The sequence below is a fragment of the Lonchura striata genome, chromosome 3 (genome assembly GCF_046129695.1).
Source record: "Lonchura striata isolate bLonStr1 chromosome 3, bLonStr1.mat, whole genome shotgun sequence".
Taxonomy (NCBI): Eukaryota; Metazoa; Chordata; class Aves; order Passeriformes; family Estrildidae; genus Lonchura; species Lonchura striata.
This window is the reverse complement of record NC_134605.1, coordinates 28,272,912-28,292,730: the sequence shown is the minus strand read 5'-3', so window position 1 is coordinate 28,292,730 and position 19,819 is coordinate 28,272,912. Positions and strand designations below refer to the sequence as shown.

Sequence of the window (19,819 nt, the reverse complement as noted above, 5' to 3'; positions counted from 1 at the left end):
CTCCCTGTGCCTTTTCTTTCAGGCAGTTGAGTATCTGACACTTGCCCTTAGTCCCCAAGAAAGCTCTTTCGGGGTACAGCTGGGTAACAACTTTACCCCAGTCACAGATTTGTCCTGAGCTGGTGCTAAGGGAAGGACAGATTACAGATGCTGCTTTGGCCTGCCACAATTAAGTCTTGAGCTGTTCAGAATGAAGGCAGCAAGGGAAAGTGTGCTCATCTGAGACCCTTCCACCGTTTCCTCAGCCAGTAAAGGAGTATTTCTTGTTGGTGGGGCAGCAATTTGTTGTCCGATGGTTTTAAAAGCTGAGGGCACTCATGGCAGGAAAAGCTCTGTGTGAGGGCTCTGGGACTTCACAAACCCTTGGAGCAGTGGGACAGTCTTCATCTGGGCCTTTTCATCTCTCAGCCTTACTCCTTTCACTCCTCTGTGGCCAATGGGCACTCTTGACTTACACTCGTTTGGGGACCGTGTTCTGCCAGCTCTCAGTTTATCCTTTGCCAGAGAAAACTTTGAGGATGCTATTCATTATTGTTGCTTCTCCCACATCTGCTGTCTGCTCCCAGCACCACCTGCTTTGTAGTGTTGGTCGTGCTGCCCCAGCTTCTGTGGAGGGAGAGGAGCTCTGCTTTCTTGTGCCCCAGGACAGGGACTGTGCCCATGCCATGAGAAAACAAAAGGAGAGAATTATTGCTTGACTTTGTTTCTTTGAGACTTAGAGCAGGAATTTATGGATTTAGGGTCCTTGGCTTCTGCTGCTTCCACTGACTGAAATTCCACTGCTGTAGCTGGAATGAGGATGACATTTCCTTCTGAACAAGTTTAATTTACAATCTTTCCATTTCATTGACTGTCCCTATGCTGGTTAGCCAAAGTAACTCAGCTTGTTGGTAAATAGACTCAACTATTGGGAAAACACTTGTAATGCACAATTATCCTGCTAAATTCCAAATACATTGGTGCTTTTCTGTTCCTTGGGGTTTCAAGCTGGCTTGAGCATTTGAAAGAAAACAAACTTCACAAAGAGTTCACGCCTATGTTCCATCTTTGGACTAACACAGAAAATATGGAGAGCCACTCAGGCTGTTTGATGTGGCAAATGTTGGAGTTTTTAAACTATCTAATAACCAGAAGCAGATAAGTCTAGTAATTTTCCTTTCTGCTGTCTTAGTCTTAACTTTGGTAGCTGTAAATGCTAATCAGGAGGATCTCTCTGCTGTGGCAGTGTTGCTAAAATCATGCTGTATTTCACATTCTTGTTTTGTAAAATAACATTCAGAATAAGGTCTGGGTTTTGATTTATGAAATCAGCCACTAAGTAATATACAATTATCTTTACTTATTTGCATCTCTTTTTAGGCATTTTTTAGCTTTGCCTACAGGACGCTGGATTATGAAACCTGTAAGGCCATCAGTGATGCTTGCCTTGTTTTTGATGGAAGAGTTGTGATTGATGCCAAATTCAACACCAGTGATGCCAGCATCAGGGCTGCAGGTCCTCTGACAAAGTTCTCCAGGAGATACTTTAGGGATGAATTAACACACAGCAACTTCAACTCCAAGGAGATTGGCTTTGAGCTTGCTGCTTCCATGCTGAGTCTCTTTGATTCAACCCCTAAGCCCAGTTCTGAGCTACCAGAAGGTTCAGACAGGCTCATCCCCATATACAGAAGGTGTAAAGTTCAAGGTATGTCCAGCTGGATTTCTGTCACACTTCCATCCCCTCTCAGGTATTTTTGCTCTTCTATAGTACAGGCAGGTCTATCTCACCTCAGGTCCCATCTCATGGCAGTACAGCACTCAAGGCTCCCTATGTACTGGAAAAAGATAATGGCAGAAGGAGGACAAACAAATACATTATTTTCTTAATTGCTAGTGACTTAATAAATCTCATATTTTCATTTATGGTAGGTGGTGTTCTTCCTGGAGGTTATAACTACTTGCATATTTCCAAGCCTGGAATCCCCATGCCCTTGGATGTAGAACATGACATGCATGATCATGTAAGTTAAATAATAGAACTTTTCTTGTTGTGTGCTCCCTTTCTGTTTGAAGAGATGTTCCTGTTTAGGGTAGCTGGTTCTGGAGACACAGTACACACCAGGTGCAGCTGGAGAGAAAGCCTGGAGCAGTCACAGAACTAACTGAACCTCTTGGGTGTTCTTTCCACACTTCCTGGTATTTGGGTTTCTCCAAAGACACTTTGTTTCCATGCAGAGGACACAGGACAGTATTAGCAGCATTTCCTACTTTCAGCCTTTGTGATGGGCCTCTCTGCTCCCTGCAGTATGGTGCTGCAAGTGTATACAGATATGGCAGTCTGGCAGGGAAATTCAGCTGATTTCTAGAAGAGCATGAAGTATGCAGACGTGAGAGTTGTCTTGGAACAGGGTGCAGGGAAGCACTCCCCATGCTGGGCTACATGGGAGATTTTCCTGGGATACAAACGTGGAGGTGTTTCTGTTACTGGAGAACCTGACTTGAGGCAAGAAAAGGACTAGATTAATGTCTTTCAAAGCCAGAGAGGACTTTCCACCTAGGCAAGATCCTATTTCACATAGATTCTACCTTTTTCCTTGGGAATTTCTGCATCAAGCCCATTTTTGCAGTTGATTTAAAGAAGCAGCTTTTAAAAAAGCTGCTTCAGTGCTGATTTTAAAACCTGAACTGCAATGAAACAAGTGGGCTTTTTTCAAAAGAAAATGGTTTAGGGAGAGGAATCAAAGCATGGATCATCTTGCTTTTCAGATCCAGGATGAGCCATCCAAAGCAGCATGTAGTGGAGAGCAGAAAGGACTATCAAAGAGAGGAATTGGTTTTGTTACTTCAAATTGCTAGAATATGATTAGACTTATTTTGCTGCCACTCTGATTACCTGCTGATTACCTGAAAAGAGATGATATTTTTTAAAGCTACTCCAGAAACTTAGTGTAAATCCTAAAAGAATTTTCTAAGAAAGAAGTAAGAGAAGCTAGTGAAAGAGACTGTCTTAGGTGTGGAAATATTAAAGGTTTCTGTAGCCTAGCAACAGGTTGTAGAAATGTATAAAACTGTGACAGGAATACAGCTGGATAAAATAGCTTCAAGCTATCGGATAATCCCACTGCAATGTGAGGTTTGAAAAAAATTTTTACATTTTTGTCTAAGTAATTGATTTAAGTAGCTGAAGCTAAATCCTACAGTTTGAGCGTGAACACCCAATATTGGTATTCTTTTATTGACAGTAAATGTGATATGTCATGTGTGTGCTCTGCGTTGTAAAGGAGGCTGAACAGAGTTCAGTTGGGTTACCCAAACAGAGTTATCCAGAGTTGTTTGGGATGCCCCAGGTCATCCCTCCTGACTCCAGCTGCTGCTCCAGGAGGTCACAGGTCCCTGTGGATCCAGTGTCACATTGCCAGTGCAGCCGGAGGGCCTGGGTTCCCCAGGTGTCTGCAGTGGCACCCAGCTGGCACTGCCCAGTGGGATGGGCAGTAACCAAATCAAACCACATGGAAAATCTGTCCAAGCCACAGCAACATGCCCAATGACCTGCTAAGCCAGGAGTAGTCTCTCGATTTTAGCAAAAGAGTTGTGGTTATTAAGCAGTGGGAACTACGGGCTGGGAAGCTCTCGCTGACACTGCCAGGTCAGGTGTTCTGTCTCCACAGCTCTCCTGGTGTTTTGTGTTCCAGGGGATGGAGATTGTAACTGGGGAGGCAGGTAATGGGAATTACTTCAGGATGCACTTCAGCAGATACAATATGGTGGACAGCATCACCTGCTTTTCCAAGGAACCCTTCCCTGTCTCCAACTACATCTGCTTGTATGGACAGCATGAACACCTTCTCAATGACCTGTATTACCGCTGGAGGGCTGGGCAGCTCACAGACCTCTACAGGTGAGAGGAGCTTCTTCTTGTGCACAAAATCTTCCTTCTGGCAGAATTGAAGGTTTATGTTATTGTGCTTTGTCTTTTGGGTGTTTTCCCTTTGAACAAAAGGTAAAAAAACAGATCTAAAAGTATTTTCTATTATTTAGCAAAATTGTCAGTAAAAATGTAAGTCTCAAAGACCTTCCTAGAAAGAGCTGTGTGTCTGAGATTTTCTTAGAGGAAGAGCAATGATTTACTTGACTTTCATCTGAATGAGCATTTTCAGTGTCTTTATTCACTTTTAGAATATTCAGTAGGTTAATCATTAAGCTGAACCTGAACAATCCTTTATTACTGAAGACTGATGTTCAACAGTCACTTTTAAAAGTATTTTTGTTGCTTTGAATCAACTTTTTAAGCCAGAGGTTTGTAGGGAGATTTTACATAACTCATGGTGATAGTCACGCTCAACAACTTGCCTATTTTTGTCAGTTGAGAGAGACTAAAGGGCCTGGTTAGTTCTAGTCATGTGCTATCTCCTCTGAGAGAGTGTTTAATTGCTTTTGATTTTCATTTGAAGAAATACCTCACAAATGGTGCTTTGGAACATAAACAGTCACAGATGGAATAGTGAAGTACTGCCTTACATCAGCTGGGTAGAGACAGAAAACCAGGCTCAGGAACAAATGATCAGTTTTTATTGTGATACAAAGCTGGCAGTGGTGCTTGAAACATTTATGGGTTTGATTTTGTTCTATTTACAAGTGATTAGAAGAAAGGCACAAATGGTATGAAAATTTTCAGATTAAATGTTGTTATCTAGATAACAGTTTGTAAAAGTTTGCTGTGAAGGGTGTACTGTGGTCTACAAGATGCTTGTGAATATCGCTGCCATAGGGCTTGATTACAATTTATAGCATATGTTGGGGTTGTTTTACAAGAGAGGAACAGGGCACAGCAGACCTGAAGTTCACCTGAACAGCACACTGTCAGTGAGTGTTAAAGAGGAACTGAAGGAGGGTGACACAAGTGCATGAGAGATGGGCTAAGCAGTTGATTTCCTCTCCTGTCATGGCTCATGGTGACGTACATTTGGAGCACTAGAAGAACTCCTTAGTCTGTGCAAGGTACCATCAGTCCTTTCAAGGTCATTACAGTGTGCACACACACATTGTGAGCTCACCTTTTCTGTGAACCATGCTGAGGTGTGGTCAGGGTCATTTGTTAGATGCACCAGCAAGTTTCACACCAGTAGTAACATCTGGAAGAATAAATCATCCTGCTCTGGGATTTCAGCCTGCAGCACAGGTAGCAGTATTTTCCTGACCTTGACCAAAGGATCACTGGTGTGCTGCACAGAGGGATACCACATATCAGGGGCTCATAACATCCCTTCAGCTCTCCTTAATTAGTGATGATGAACTAATTTTGGTCTTGTCTTTTACAGCCATTGGACAGTGACGTTGTTTAGGACCTTTTGCCTCATTATTTTATCTCACTTCTCATTAGCCTGTGGCAGAATTCCTGAATTACAGTTGCCAGGTTTTTCTTATCTGGTAGTTTTATTGCCTCCAGTTGTTTTTAGTCTTCTTTCCACCTTATCTTTAGATAGATTTGTTCCTTCTGTTCTTGCTCTTTGGTCATATGAATGAAATCCCATATGTCGCTCACTCTGCAGCAGTGATCATATGCTGCTCTTTAATCCTTACTCATGTCGTTCTTGTGGCACTTTACACACACACACACACAGACACTCCCATTCATCCCAGCTGTTCCTGTTACACTGCCCATCCTGTGAGGAGGGAGCATTCTCCAGCAGGTGTAACAGGTAAACTGTCTGGCATCCCCATGGTGCAGTCCTGGCACACAGCAAGCTGGCACAGAAATTTGCTGCTTTCAGAAGGACATGGAGAAACAGAGGAAGGCTAGCAATATAATGTACTCATATCACATCTATAACACATCTACCTCCCCACAGTACAGTGTCACATTAAATGTACATACATGTGAGTGCAGTGTGCAATAGACACGGTTAAAACCAAGCCATGAGAAGACTGTTAGAAAACCATTACACTGAAAAATGGTTTAGCACCTCTTTGAGTTGTCCTGAGACTTTTATGTAGAGAAAAAGTGGTGCCTGGTTGGCTTTTGGTGCAGAATAGGAAAATGCATTCACTAGTTTCTATGTGTGTGATAAAAGAACAGCTGTTTCTGGCCTTATTCATATGGTCTGTAAAGATCCCACATGAACACAAACCAGATGTTAGGACTGAGTTCCTGTCTTTGGATTTCAAAACCTTCCTTCTAAACTAGTACCTGTTACACTTGAATCCACGTCTACAGCAAGATGTGAAGTGCCCTTAGTGAAAAGAAAATGGAGAGTGTGAAAATGTGGTGTGCCAGTTCAGCTTGTAAACTTGATGGTTTGAAACATCTGTTCCCCTCCTCTCTTCTGTATGCCTCTCTTTTCAGAAGAGCCTTCCTACGAGGCAAGAAAATGCAGTGCTTTAATCTTTTGGTCAGCATTTAGATTTCCCAGCATGGTATCTCGTTCCAGGAATGGACACAGTGGAACAGCTGTCACTTGGGAGCTAATTTATTTCTGTGTAACATGCAAATTATATTTAAAATAATTAGAGACTGCACCTAGCAGTGAATTTCCTCACTGATTTGCATTTGGTGTAAGAGATGAAAGTTAACCCCATGGTACTGGATTTCCTGGCCAGAATGTGCCAGTGCCATTCTCAAATTAGTTTTAACAACAGGCCTCTGAGATCCAGCAAACTTGACAAAGTCACCCTTTCTGGTTGTGTACCCGGAACCATGGCTAATGGGAATAATGAGAGAAACAACATTTCCTTTTGTCTGGAGAAAAGTTCCATTGATTTGAGTATGAGTTCAGCTGGATTTAAAAGCTGCAGACCTTGACCCACAACCAAAGGAAGGATTGGTCACTGCTCTGCCTCAGTACCTGGGCTCTTGGAGGAGGTGAAGCAGTTGGCACACATTACCCTCCTTTCTAGTTGCCTTGTGCCTTGCAGTGGGTGCTCTACTTGCACTTGGGCCTGCAGCCACTGAATTTCTTAGTAGAGGGGCATGACAGCGCACTTCTATGCCAGGGCAGGAAAAAAATGGAGGAGCCAAAGACTCATCAACTGTGAGTTGAATGGTATTACTCACTGGATTTGGAATCCATTTCAGAAAGGAGTTTTCTGCAATTTTTATTCATTTCCCATCAGCCTGCATCTCAAAAAGTCAGCTAGAATTTGAGTCCCCAAAAGCAAGGCTCTTTCTTGCAGGGAGTCTTCTTCTGAAGAAAAAAGAAAGCAAATTCTGGTGGCACACCCTGAAGGGAAACCATGCTGTACACCATGCTCCTGGTCCCCCTCACTAGCTGAAAGGCCTTTAGATTATTTCCATTATTTTTGCCCTAGCAGCAGACAATAGAGAGGAGCGGAGAGAGAGGTCTGAAGCCTTTTTTCTCGTCTTTTCAAATTTATAGATTTACTGGTCATCAGTCCTCACACTACTTCAGAGAGGAGGAATTCAACCAGCATTCCTTTTGTGTCCTCCTGAGCTAAAGGCAGCTGCAAGGCAGTTGCCAAGTTATGGAACATGTCCACAGAGTGGTGGAATCTCCCTCTGCTGCATCTTAAGTGCAAAACACATAATTACCAGAGTCTCCTGATTCTTAGCAACCAAATGGATGCTCACTGGCATCATGCCCTTAATATGAGATAGAAGTGCTTCATGTAAGGTTCATTTGGCATTAATGAAAATCAAATCTAACATAAATGCATAAAAATCTGACCAACTAGTTTCTAAAATACTTAAGGAGCTTATTTTGCAAATGTGAGAGTGGCTTATACTTGGGATTTTGTAATAGTGTATTAATGAACTCATCAGCCATGACCTGCAGAAGATGCTGGTTGTCTCAGTCATGTGGCACCAACAGTGGCAGTGACACGAGAGCAGCACAAGGAAGGGGCACAGGGTCAGGCTTGGGGAGCAATGCACAAAGGCAGGGCATGTTTTAATGAGGGATGAGCAGAGAAACCTCACAGACATGGTCATCCAGGCAGAGCTCAAAACCACTTGGTTATTTTTTTGTTTCAATAGCTTTGTTTCCAGCATTTTAAGGACTTGTCAAACTTGCTTGCTCTGCACGCGGGTCTTGGTATTCTGGTTTGAAAGCAAAACCAGTGAGAGACTCCAAGTCAGAAATACAATTTATTGGGAAAAGGGAAAAGAGACAAAATACATGCAATGATACGAAAGGAAGACCACCAACAGTCAGAATACAACCTGACACTCCTTTGGCCAGCATGTTGGTAGCAGTCCAAACTGCAGTGGCTTGCAGTCCTCTTGGAGTGGTAGATGTGGTTTCTGTTTGTGCAGTGATCCTGTGGAAAAGGTGTAGTCGGTCCAGTGGAAAACCCCAGCTGTGTCCTCTTGGAAACCTATGGGAAGGCTGCTTCTCTGTCTAGAAATCTCAGGCTATATGTAGGTGGGAATGCTTATCTCCTCCCCCCTGGGTGGAGCATCTCACAATGGGCTGATGTCATTCTGAGTCACAGGTGTGTCTTTGATCACAGAACTGGCTCCTGGAGAGTGTTATCTCTGAGTCCTGTGGCAAGACATTGATGAGTCCATTAACAGGAGATGAGGAAAACTGCCCAGAGGGCAACTGCTACACAGATGGTACTAGAAAACATCTTGCCTTTCAATCTTGGACACTTGGGTGCCATGAGGGCAGAGAAGCCCCCAGCAGACATAACCAGGACTCTTCAGCAAGGAGTTGGGGGAGTAGGTTTTACAGCAGTACTTTTGCATAGTACAAAAAAGCACAGGGGGTTTAGGTGAATTGTAGTTACAAGGGAATGTTTTTTTCCCCAGTGCCACAATGCAGATAGGATTCAGTTTTCACTAAGGAAGGGAACAAGCGATCCATGCATAGATCTGTGGAGATTGGCAGGCGGTTCTTGTCAGGCCTGCATGTTGCTGTGCAGGAGGTGGGCACCCTGCAGAAAATCACATAAAGTGGCAGAGCTTCAACTGCACCAGGTACTGCACAGGCCATGGAACATGAGGCTGCCAAACATGCTGCAGGAATATGTGAAGGGAGTAAGGCTCCCTTTCCCTGAGTGGCTTTGGAAAATCCACCCATGGATAACAGCACCAGATGTTTCATTGGCTGCTCTCTGCAAGCCCTGTCTTTTATTTTCACATTGTATTTTCATATTGGGTGTACAAACTAAATACTCAAAAGTACTTTGAGCTGCATTCACTTATTTTGAAGTAACCATTTAGGTTTTTCCACTGAAGTTCAACTCCCACATCCTGGTGCTGTTAACATTAGGCTGAAAGTGATCTGTTAAGCAGAAACACCGCACTGGACCATTCGTTGACTCAATGCTAATAAAGCTCGCAATATAACAAATGCATTAAGGAAAAGAAGAATATTTAATGTTTTCAGCATTATTGTTAAAAGGTAAAGAGAATTTCATTACTTACAGGCTGGATAATCAGTGATTATTTAAACATGAAATGCATGCTACATGGAAATGCTGGTTTTAACCCAAACCTTCTGAAATGAAGAGTGGTTGTTCGTTAAGAGGAACATTAGAATGCCCTGCTGCTGTCTGGAATCTGCTGGATCCCACACCATTAGCACACTGGGATTACATTTGAGCAACTCCACCTTAGGCTTTTGTTCATTGGACAGACGGTGAGATGTTTTTTCTGCAGGGTTAAAAAAGACCAGAAAGGAACTGTAACAGGTAGTGAGCATGACTGAGAGGGACTAGTGCTGCTCCATATGTTCTGCAGCCTAATTAGACGGAAATGCGTTTGCTTTTCCTGAAGAGAGAGAAAGGGTAAGGAAAGAGGAATACGTTGAAGGGATATCAAAGCACTAACAGCTTTTTTGCTCCCAGAATTAACAGCTAACCCTGCAGTGCACTGGTACAGCTGCACTTAGAGAGCAAATCGATACAAACGTCTGGAGATTTCCAGATATTAAGTCATTTTAAAGGAGCAGCTAACTTGCCAGTGAAGAGCCATGTTACTAAGAAACCCCACATTCAAATTAGTAAGCTAAAGCTTGTCAGCTGAACCCTGCCACATTAATTTGCAGGCAAACCTTGCTGATTCATATTAGTAATTATGCAAACCGTTATGAATGATTGAATCCATAAACAATTGCAGAAAAGCAATCATACTCCTGCACACAGCCTCTTTGATGGTTTAGTGCCTTTGGTTTAATTTCCTTTAAATCATTTTCCATAATACATTATGTGTGAAAAAATACTATGTGAAAAAAATGCTGTAAGCCTGATTTCAGGGTCAGCCACAAAGTGCTCCTAGAGAGAGCACACACACTAGTGCTTCTCTGTCAGCTTTAAAGAGCACAAAGGTTAGAAAGTTCAGAGAGCAGTTCAGTGAGAGTCAGTACACCACAACTGTTGTGATCTACTAAGGTGTCTAAACTTTACCGTGCTGAAATAACAGAGTCTCTCCTGAGGACACTTGGGAGAACAGGAAAGGGCTGCATTATCTCAATGCCAGGATCTGCTTTCTGAAGGTGCCGCTGAGTACAGTGCGGTAACATTTCCAGGATATTAAAACTGCAGCAGAGCTGATTTATCAGTCATGATGGATCACTGGCATATTTGAAGGGAGCACGCTGGTGAGTAGTGCTGTGTCACCCCCTGACGTCAGCAGGTCCCTGCAACAGCCCCAGGGAGGCTGGGTCTGGACCAGAGGGAGTGGTGTCACCCTCAACGAGGTCTGCAGTCAGTGGCCATTTCTCTAGAATAAGAATTGCAATAGCAGCCGTCCTTTGCTCTGGTTTGCCATTGCAGCTATGTTTGAAAGGGGATTGTAAACCATGAGTTTTAAACCAGCCATCTTCCAAAGACAAGACATTGCAGGTTCTGTAAGAAGAGGTAAAAAAGAACAGGCTTCCTCTCCAGGATTTGCTTCTCAAAAAGGATAAAATAAATGCCAGTTTGTGAATTTGTGAGCACTGTTTTTACTTTGTGAACCTGCTTGGTGGATTCACTCACAGATCTGTTGTCTATAAGGCTGTTGGTTTCACTAATTACTGGGTGAGAGCAATAACAGAGTCCTATATCACTGAATTTAACAGGAGATATTTGAACACCTGGACCAAGCAGGTGTTTGGGGAGCAGAACTGCAGAACAAGGATGTAAAGACCCTTCTTGCTACAAACAGGCTTTTGGTTCACATTTGCTGTTGAGCAGTTGTAGGTGAATATTAAGAAATTGCAAGTCAGGGAATATGTTATGTCCTTTGTGCCGAAGAACAATGCTCTCAGGTGGTGCTCTAGGGGATTTTGCACAAATTGGTCTTGCTTTTTACCTATGTAAACAAGCTGTCTTTTGAAATTATTGGTCATACGAATGCAGGAAATGCTCAGTGGAGCATTTATTTATATTGTCTTTAAATTAACACACTATGATTCCTGGTCCAGTTATCCAAGGTGTATCAGGAAATGTTTTGTATCTTTTTCTGGTATTACTGTATCTTTGTAATTAGAAGTCTTAAAGACATGCATATATTGTTCTCAAAACAACATATTTTGAATTTTCCTGACAAGATGGGATGTTTCATCTTGTGTGCTTGTGTTGGAGAAAAGACTTGTGTTCCTCTGCAAGCTGTGGTTGGGAAGTATTGTCAGGATGGCCTGAAAATTGAAATTGCATTGCATCCCATCCCTCCACAATACTTTACTCTTCCCACTCCTGAGAAGTAGAAGTCCCTGCTCTGTGTCCCTTACTCCTGGCGTAATTGTGTTCGACTTGAGCCCGTGTCAGCTGAGCAGCTTCAATCTCCTCTGTGCTTATTCTCCTGAGGTAGTTCCTGGGATGTGCGAGCAGCAGCCTTTCTCTGCCTGACTGGGCTCTCAGCAAAAATGCCTAGCTTTGGCCATCACTGAGAGACTCAGCTTCCAGAGCCATCCACATGTGCTGGAGAATGACTTTTTAGGTCCTGAAGTCTGAGGGTTTGAGAAGGGACAGAGTAGTTTCCAGATGTACAGCCTGAAGAATTTAGCATTTCAAGCATTATATTTCTACTTAGAAAAAAATTTCAACCTAGGAAGGTGAATGTCTATCTTAAAAATTCCCTGCGTTGTACAAAACTTGGGAAGCTACAGAGAGGAAAGTAGACTCTCCACTCCTTACAGGTTACCAGGAGAATTAAGTTGATCAGTAACTCTGCTTGTCTTGTGTACTAAAAGCCATAGTGCTACTCTGTGTGTGCTCACAGTGCTGGTGCTGAGAGCACAGCCATCACCAGAGGGCCACTGGGCTTAATGGTACTGAGGGCAGGGCACTGATGACTCGTGGATGGCTGTGGGAAGAAACAAATGGGATTTCAAGAGATCTGTATTCAGGATTGCTTAGAGACATTTATTGAGAGCTGCAGATTCAACCCACATCATAGGCTGTCAGAGTTTCTGAACTTCCCTTCAGTGTGTGTGTTGGTGGAAGAACAGGGGTAGGAGGGATGCAAGGAGTCTAATTTGGGTTTGTTGTTTCCATCCATGCAAGTTCTGAGTAGCAAGCATAAGAAGAGCCATAGACACATCATCCTCCAAGCCTCCAGTCTGCAGAGGGATTTTTCAAAGGCACCATCACAAGATGCCACCTACCCTTTGAGAAGTGGAAAATCCCCTCCTCATCCCAGTTTCCTTGCAGCAAGAAGGCACCAGAGCACAGGCACAGCTCAGGGGTCAGGATTGATCCCTGGAAACGAGATCCTGGGCCAGAGCATGGGACATTTGGCATGGACAAATTCCCCTGCAGGTAGGGGATGTACCACAGACCTGCAATTACTCATCTCTGTTTTTATCTTTATAGCTTCCTTTTTTTTTTTTTTTTTTTTTTTTTGTCCTTGTGCAAAACAAGGGTGTTATTCTGAAGGTTTTTCATTCAGTTTTTAGGATTTTCTGGCTTCACACCTTGCTGCCAGTGCTATACCCCCAGGTGGCAGGTCAGTGTTGGGTCCTTGCTGCCAGTACATAAAACCACCTTCCACAGGGGCAGAGGCTTCTTCTCCAAATGTGGTGTGTTCCTGCAAATGAAATGGAGAGTAACTCTAGGCAGCTCTTGGATGGACAGCAATGTGTACACTCCATTTTTGCTTGCTAGCAGTGCCCAGCTTTGTCCATTTTATTTATGTCTCTTGCACTCTTGCAAAGGGAAGGATTCTGTGCCTTCTGTACAGAATACCACTCAGTATTTCCTTCCTCCTTGCCTCTCATCTAACGTAGGCTACACCTCACAAATGAGGCAGAACAAACTTGAAATGTTGTTTGTCAATGAAAGGTGAGACCAGCTCCTTAGCAGCACAAAAGATGGTTGTTCACTGTCTTCTGCAGGAGCCCATTCCATCCCACCCATCACAAACACCTTCCTGCAATCATTGTCATCGCCATAAAGGCTTCTAGCAGGGATTCCTGCTAGGAAGTGACCAAGTTTGCACACCCCTTATGTTCCTGGCAGACACTGTCATCTTGTACATATTTAGCCTGATCACTCTGGCAGGTTATGAAAGGCTAAATGGTGCAAACGCATGTGGCAGATGCCGTTCTTGTGATAGTGGAAGAGCTGCTGAGCCCCTGTTGGGAGTGTGCCAGCTCCATCTCGTACACTGAAGAGCTTTATACTTTGAAGCCTTCCATGGCTTGCCCTGAGGGACTGCTGCTGAAGTGGTAATAAAATTCAGAATAAGCCTCAGAAAGTCAACTTGTTGGTTTCAAATGGGTTTTTTCATTATTAAGCTTCCCTTTAGCAGCCATATGTAGAGCTGCTCTGTCAAAAACACCTTGTACCCCCTGAGAAAGGTGATTCAAATTGGAAAGATAAATAGATGGAAGCACAGCTGGCAAAGAAAGTGAATTGTTTGTGTGAACTGAATCTCCAAATGTCCCTTGGTGTTCTTCAGGTGAAGTCTGGGAGTAAATGTTGGTTACTAGGACCTCCTTCTGGCAGTCTAACTCGAAAATATGGATGAGGCATTCTCTGCTCCCCAAAAACAGGCATTTTATTTGCATTAAAGATTCCAAATTGGGTGACACATTTCAGGTTTTGAGTTCCAAATCTGCGGATATTGACCAGAACGGTAAAGTTGTGGTTATAGATGGAGCTGGTGACAATAGCAGGAATATGTAGCACCCCTGAAACATTTATAAAGAGCATTAAGTGCAACACCTCAGTGAGACAGGTGAGCCCCTTAACTGAGGTAAGGCAGTTGGGAAGGTTGCACCTCAGTTGAGAGAGAAAGTCATCTGCTCAGGGTTATAGTCTAAATTAAGATGCCATCTTGAAGACAAAACATTTGGCCAGCAGAACATGGCTTTTACCACAGCATATCAGTAAAAATAGAGTCTTTAATTACCTTAATATATTCTTGTATAACACCTCCCTTTCTCTCTTTGCTATTTATTATCAACAATGAATTAAAGGTTTGTGTTGGGTTTTTCTTCTGAAATTGAACAGGTTTTAAATATTAGGGGATATTGTGTTTTTCTCCACCTTTGGGGTGTGCAGTTACTGAAACAAGGATCCTTAAAGCTGAGCTCATCCTAACCTGTATATCCAAATGAGCAGGCAAGCATCAGTCAAAGTAAATCATGGGATAGGCTGCACTTGCTATAGCAAGGGATGCGATGCTTGGAATGGTGTCCATAAATATTTATACTGTGAAAAGGTCTGTGGGAGAGAGAGAGCCCTGCTGTGCTGCAGACCAAGCAGATTCCAAGAGGCAGCCCCAGCCAGCCTGGCACTCAGAGGGGAATGAGGGTGCTGGGGCAGAGAGGGGCCAAGCACATGGACATCCAGCCAAGCTGTGCCAGATCCACAGAGCATTTTAATGGTGTGAGGGAGAGCTGAGGTGTCTTTCAGAGCAGGAGGGGAAATCTTGCCCTTGGACATGGAGGAAGTAAAATCTGCAAAGAGGAAACTGCACATTGATTCTATGTGGACAGGTATTGCAGGATTATTAAATCCGTGTAGTGTGTTTAAGTTGTCCTTATGCAGGTGCTTACTTAAATGCCACACAGCTGAACTAGGCAAGAAGGTTCCTGTGCTCCAGGTGGTAGTGCCAGGGTCCTGCTGCCATTCCCAAGGCATGAGTGTTGGTGGCAACTACACAAATGCCCCCCTCTTCCAACTTCCGGGGTCAGCCTGCTGACATCTGCTTGTTCATTATGAAGATGAGTGTGGGGCACCTCCTGACCACTGTGAACATCAACAAGAATTACACTCCGAGCAACTCACCCAAGCTGTAAAAATTATCTTTCATTACAGAGAGATGTAAATCACAGCTTTATAATCTGGCTGCCCCCAGTTGTATTTACAGCCATGAGTTTGTACAGGGAGCAGTGCCCTCTCCATCCTTTTCCTCCTTTTTCATGGAAGAATGCTGCTGTGAATGCTGTAACTGAAAGAAAAAGTTGCAAGAGCTTCCTCCTAGAAATCATTTCAATTTAGCTTCATCACACTAGTACAAAGAACATACTGCAGCGCTGTGGTGGCCCTGTTTTTCTGGCTTTTATTAATCCAGAAATCTTAACGATGAACAACATTTGTGTCATTGTCTACACAAATTTAATTTGTTTATGCAGTAGTTAAGTTAATCCTGCAATCTGCTTTTCTCAAATGAGGACAGATAATGGAGACACCATTCTTTACAGGTCTTCAGGCTTTTAAATTCTGATAAAATCAGGATTCTTCACTGGGTCTTGCCACAGCTCTGAATTAAGCCACTTTAAATGTAATTACTGAAGCTGGCTGTACATCAGGAACATCCATTAAAAGAATTGATTGACCATGCTGTTACAAGGAGGCATTTTATGAACAAACGATCATGATGGGTCCAGAACTGTAATTTATAAAGGCAAAAAAGCAGGTAACGTACTTTATTAGTGGTTAATGAGAGGTTCACAAGATAACTAATTTTCTTCTTTTTTACCCAGCTACTTCAGGGAACCTTGGTCCTTAGCCATCTATCACGATCGGTTTATTGATCTGCAGAAGGAACTGCGCCAAACCCTGATGTCAGAACAGGTAAGAAAAATGACTGGGGAGTGCATTTTATTATTTAGGTAATTTGTTGATGTTGGTCACTTTGATTTACTCTCCCATCTGTATCCTGAAGCTTTATGTTTCTGTTTACCTCTCTCTTCGAGGAAGCCAGAGCAGACTGTGTACCTCACAGCAGGAGTCACCATGTACAGCACAGTGTTCAGTTTTCTTGTTTGGGTATATTCTCAAATCTGCCAGTAGAACTCAAACTTGCTTTGTTGTCTGTGACTGCATTTTTGCATTATAGCTGCAATTTAGTACAAGTACCCAGTGGAATCTGAAGCCTGGCTTGTCCATGTATCCCCCTTGGGTTTAGGAGTGTTCCCTAATAGGAATATGCTACAGGCCATCCTACACCTCTCTCAGCTGAGCCTGTCGGTAGGGTTTTCAACACCTACCCACACAGAATGGCTTTTGTAGTCCAAAGGGTGAAAGCAGCTGGCTTTTTCAGTGATGAGTGGATTTCCTGAATAAGGATGGAATTAAAATGTTTGCCAATGCTGTTTTACAGCTTAGGCCCTAGCACCATAATAGAGGCATAAAGCCTCAGCAGCCTGGAACTGCCTGCCCAAAATCCAAACTCACTGTGCTCCATGAGGAGAACTAATAACAACAGCAGGTGTCCAGCAGCCCCCAGAATTGCCTTCCCCACCTCCTGAGGAACTCCTGGCTGAAACCAAAAAGAGTTTGTGGTCTGATTTTGGTGCTTCCAACCCAGTACCCAGGACCAGTTCACACAGCTCACACTGCTTCCACTGATTCTGCCTTTGTTTAACCCCATGCAGTGCCAGATGGTGGCACTGGGTTTTAAACGTGTGCTTATGGAGTTTTTAACTGTGTGGAAAACGAACGGAAATTATTGTAAATGGAGGTAGGGTGGCAGGAGGAAGTGGAGCCCACTTCCCCTGGAGATGGTCCACCTATCTCCAGGGCCCAATACTGCTGCATCCTAATTGCAGCCATGCGCACTCAGGCCTGCTTCCTCCCCAGAGGGCTCAGAGCTATTTGCCTCCTGTTGTCCTGACCCAGAAAGGACCTTGGTGCAGTTTAATTTGGGTTCTCTTGGAAGACCTCTATTAAAGAGTACAAAATTAAGTTCTGTGCAGAATGAGGGACCTGATGTGTTTTTCTTGCCATCATTTAAATTCATTTGTCATGCTGTGTGAACAACTTGAGGGGGGAATTTGTGCCCTACAAATTCAGGACTCGTTTGCTATACCCTGTCTTTGTGGCAGCAGCCCTGACACACAGTCTCCCTGCATGGCCTGGAAGCAACTCTGTGTGAGTCACGATTCCCATGGACATAGGTGATGGTATCTCCATCTGAATGAAAATTTGGCATTTTGGACTTTTATTTTTTTTTTCATAGTGAGTTTAACTATATTTACTAAATGTCACAATTTATATTTTCATTGGGTGTTCCTTCTGGGCACATTCCCAGATCCAGAGTAGGTACCATGTACTCTTGGAGTAGCTCTTAAATGCCTCAGGACTGGTTGTGTTTCTGTATGAAGTAAGAGACCTACTGTATTTGCCTCCTGATGCTCAGAGTCCGGCTCATTTCAGCATGCAGAAAAATTACTAATGAAGTGTAAAAATGAGGGAAAGAGATGTTTAAGAGCTGTGGGCATAAATGTACAGAAGTCAGATATTTCTGGTTAGTTTCCAGAGAAAGTGGAAATCAGTGTCCTGCAATGGGGGGTAATATTTACAGAAATATTTGCTAATTGAAGCACTAACTGCATAGAAAAGCCAGTTATGTTCTGGGACGGGCCGTGCATTTAGCCTGTGTTGAAATTGCCACCCGAGGCTGCCCTGGCAGCATGGGGCTCTGGCAGGGCTGCTGGCACGGGGCATGTTTACCCCTCGGGGATCACAGCCATGTGTTTGTGCTGGCGTGCACAGCTCCAGCGATGCAAACATGCAGATGGCGGAGCTGGGGGCTGCACCTCCATCAGCTGCTGGATGCTGCCGCACGCCGTGGGCACATGTGCCGTGCCAGACCTACCGGAACAGCACTTGTTGTCCATCAGGAATAATGGCCTGGTGCTTTGGCTGCAGCTGGGCCATGCTGAGACTCGGTTAAAAGCCACAGTAAATATGGGGGTTGGGGGGAGAAGTGTGGAATTCCTGTGGTAAAACCCCTCTGACAAACCATGTTGGACAACCAGGGGTTCCACACGGGTTTGTTCCACAAAACCCTTGCACCTGTGGCCAGTCATTTGCGAGGGAGAGGTGAACAAACAGTTGAGCACCACTGACCTCAAGGAGTGCTCAGTGCTACCAGCGTGAACCGCACTCTAAACCCCACTGCCGCCCGTGTTCTAGCCCCGATGTGTTCTCAGGCTGTTTTCAGACCCTGCTGCCACACTCCATGTCTCCAGAGTGTGCCCCGAGTCCCGTTTGTCTGTTTGACAGCTCTGTCCTGCAGGTGCCTGGACAGCCCACTGCTACCGAGCAGCACCCTGAGCAGAAACCCGGCCTGCCATCACTTCGGGAACCCATCCTGCGCTACCTGCGCCACCACCGCGCCCACCTGCCCATGTTCGCCCCGACCGATGCCTACAGACTGCTGTCGGCTGCAGGTAAGAGAGAGATGGTGGGACAACGGGGTCCGGGGCCGCAGCCCCCTCCGTGGTGTGGGTGTCGGTGAGCAGGCCAGGCAGCGATGGGAATCTCGGTGCGCAGCCCCAGCCGTGGGCAGGGGTGTCTCGGTGTGCATCCCCGCGAGTGACGGGGAGTCTCGATGGGAAGCCCCTTTGGGGTGAAGGGAGATCTCAGCCCCATCGGTGGAGTCGCAGCTCGTAGCCCTGGCGGGGAGGCGGCGGCGCGTGCCCGCGGGGCCGCAGCTGTATGCTAATGCGCCGCCGCCCGCCCGCCCCGCCCCGCCGCATGCCTGTCCCACACGGGCGGGCGGGGCGGCCCCTCGAACCCCCCCGCCGCCTGGCCCGGCCCGCCGCGGGGGTGTCCGGGGGAGCGGCGGCCGCAGGCGCCCCCCGCTCGCCGCCCTTTGTGCCGAGGGTCGCGCAGCTTTATGCTAATGACCCACACAAAGGCGCGCGCGGGGGGGGCCCCGCTCGCTCGCGTGCCGCCCGCGTGCCCCGCGCCCCCCACAAAGGGCCCGGCGGGGGGCGGGGAGGGCGCTACCCGCACGCGCCCCCGGCCTGGCGGCGGCTCCTCTCCCCCCGGTCCCGCCACCTGCGGGGCGGCCCCGCGACCCCCCGCGCGCAACCCCGCGCCGCCGCGGACAAAGGGCTGTGGGAGCGGGGCCGCAGCCCAGGGCTCTCCCCACTACGGCTGCACCTGCCGCATCCTAGGGGCCTTCGGGCGTGTTTGCTTAGACACCGACCGCGATGTGCGGGAGCGCGGGGAGCGAGGACCCTCTGCCCGTTCCCCGTCGCACCCAAAGTACCCGATGCGCAGCGTTTCGGGCTGAAACCGAGCGCCACCGTCGCCGTCCCCGCCTGTACCGGGAACTGGGCCTGACCCGTTCGGGTTAGAGTAACAGGTTCGTTCACCACTGGGCCGGGGCTGTGGCTCCGCCTGCCCTAACCCCGCAGCAGCACGGAGTTGTTCCGTTTGCAGGGTTGCCGGGCTCGGCCGGGCCCTTATGAGCCGTTCGTTATTCCTCCCGCTCGGACAGACCCGTCATTGGCCACCTACTGCCGCCGCTGGGCAGTACCCCCTGCGGGCATCCCCGCTCCCCTCTATGCCGCCGCTGCCACAAGCGCCACTTTCGCCTCTTCGTGCGTCGAATTCCCCGCACCCCGGTGCGGCCGCCCCCGCAAACAGCCCGCCGAGAGTGGACGGTGCTCCGTGCCGAGCTTCCCGGCGGCGCAGCCTTCGCTGGCTG

General features: G+C 46.0%; 1 protein-coding gene across 2 annotated transcripts in view; it reads left to right on the top strand.

The window, feature by feature from the left end:
• Window positions 1-19,819, top strand: part of CFAP61 (cilia and flagella associated protein 61) — a 117,491-nt gene that overhangs the window by 63,083 nt on the left and 34,589 nt on the right. For both annotated transcript variants that reach the window (XM_077782011.1, XM_021543334.2), the window contains exons 22-26: window positions 1,360-1,687; window positions 1,912-2,003; window positions 3,675-3,880; window positions 15,858-15,948; window positions 18,398-18,551. In XM_077782011.1, the coding sequence (XP_077638137.1) occupies window positions 1,360-1,687; window positions 1,912-2,003; window positions 3,675-3,880; window positions 15,858-15,948; window positions 18,398-18,551 (871 nt within the window). The remainder of the gene's footprint in view (window positions 1-1,359; window positions 1,688-1,911; window positions 2,004-3,674; window positions 3,881-15,857; window positions 15,949-18,397; window positions 18,552-19,819) is intronic.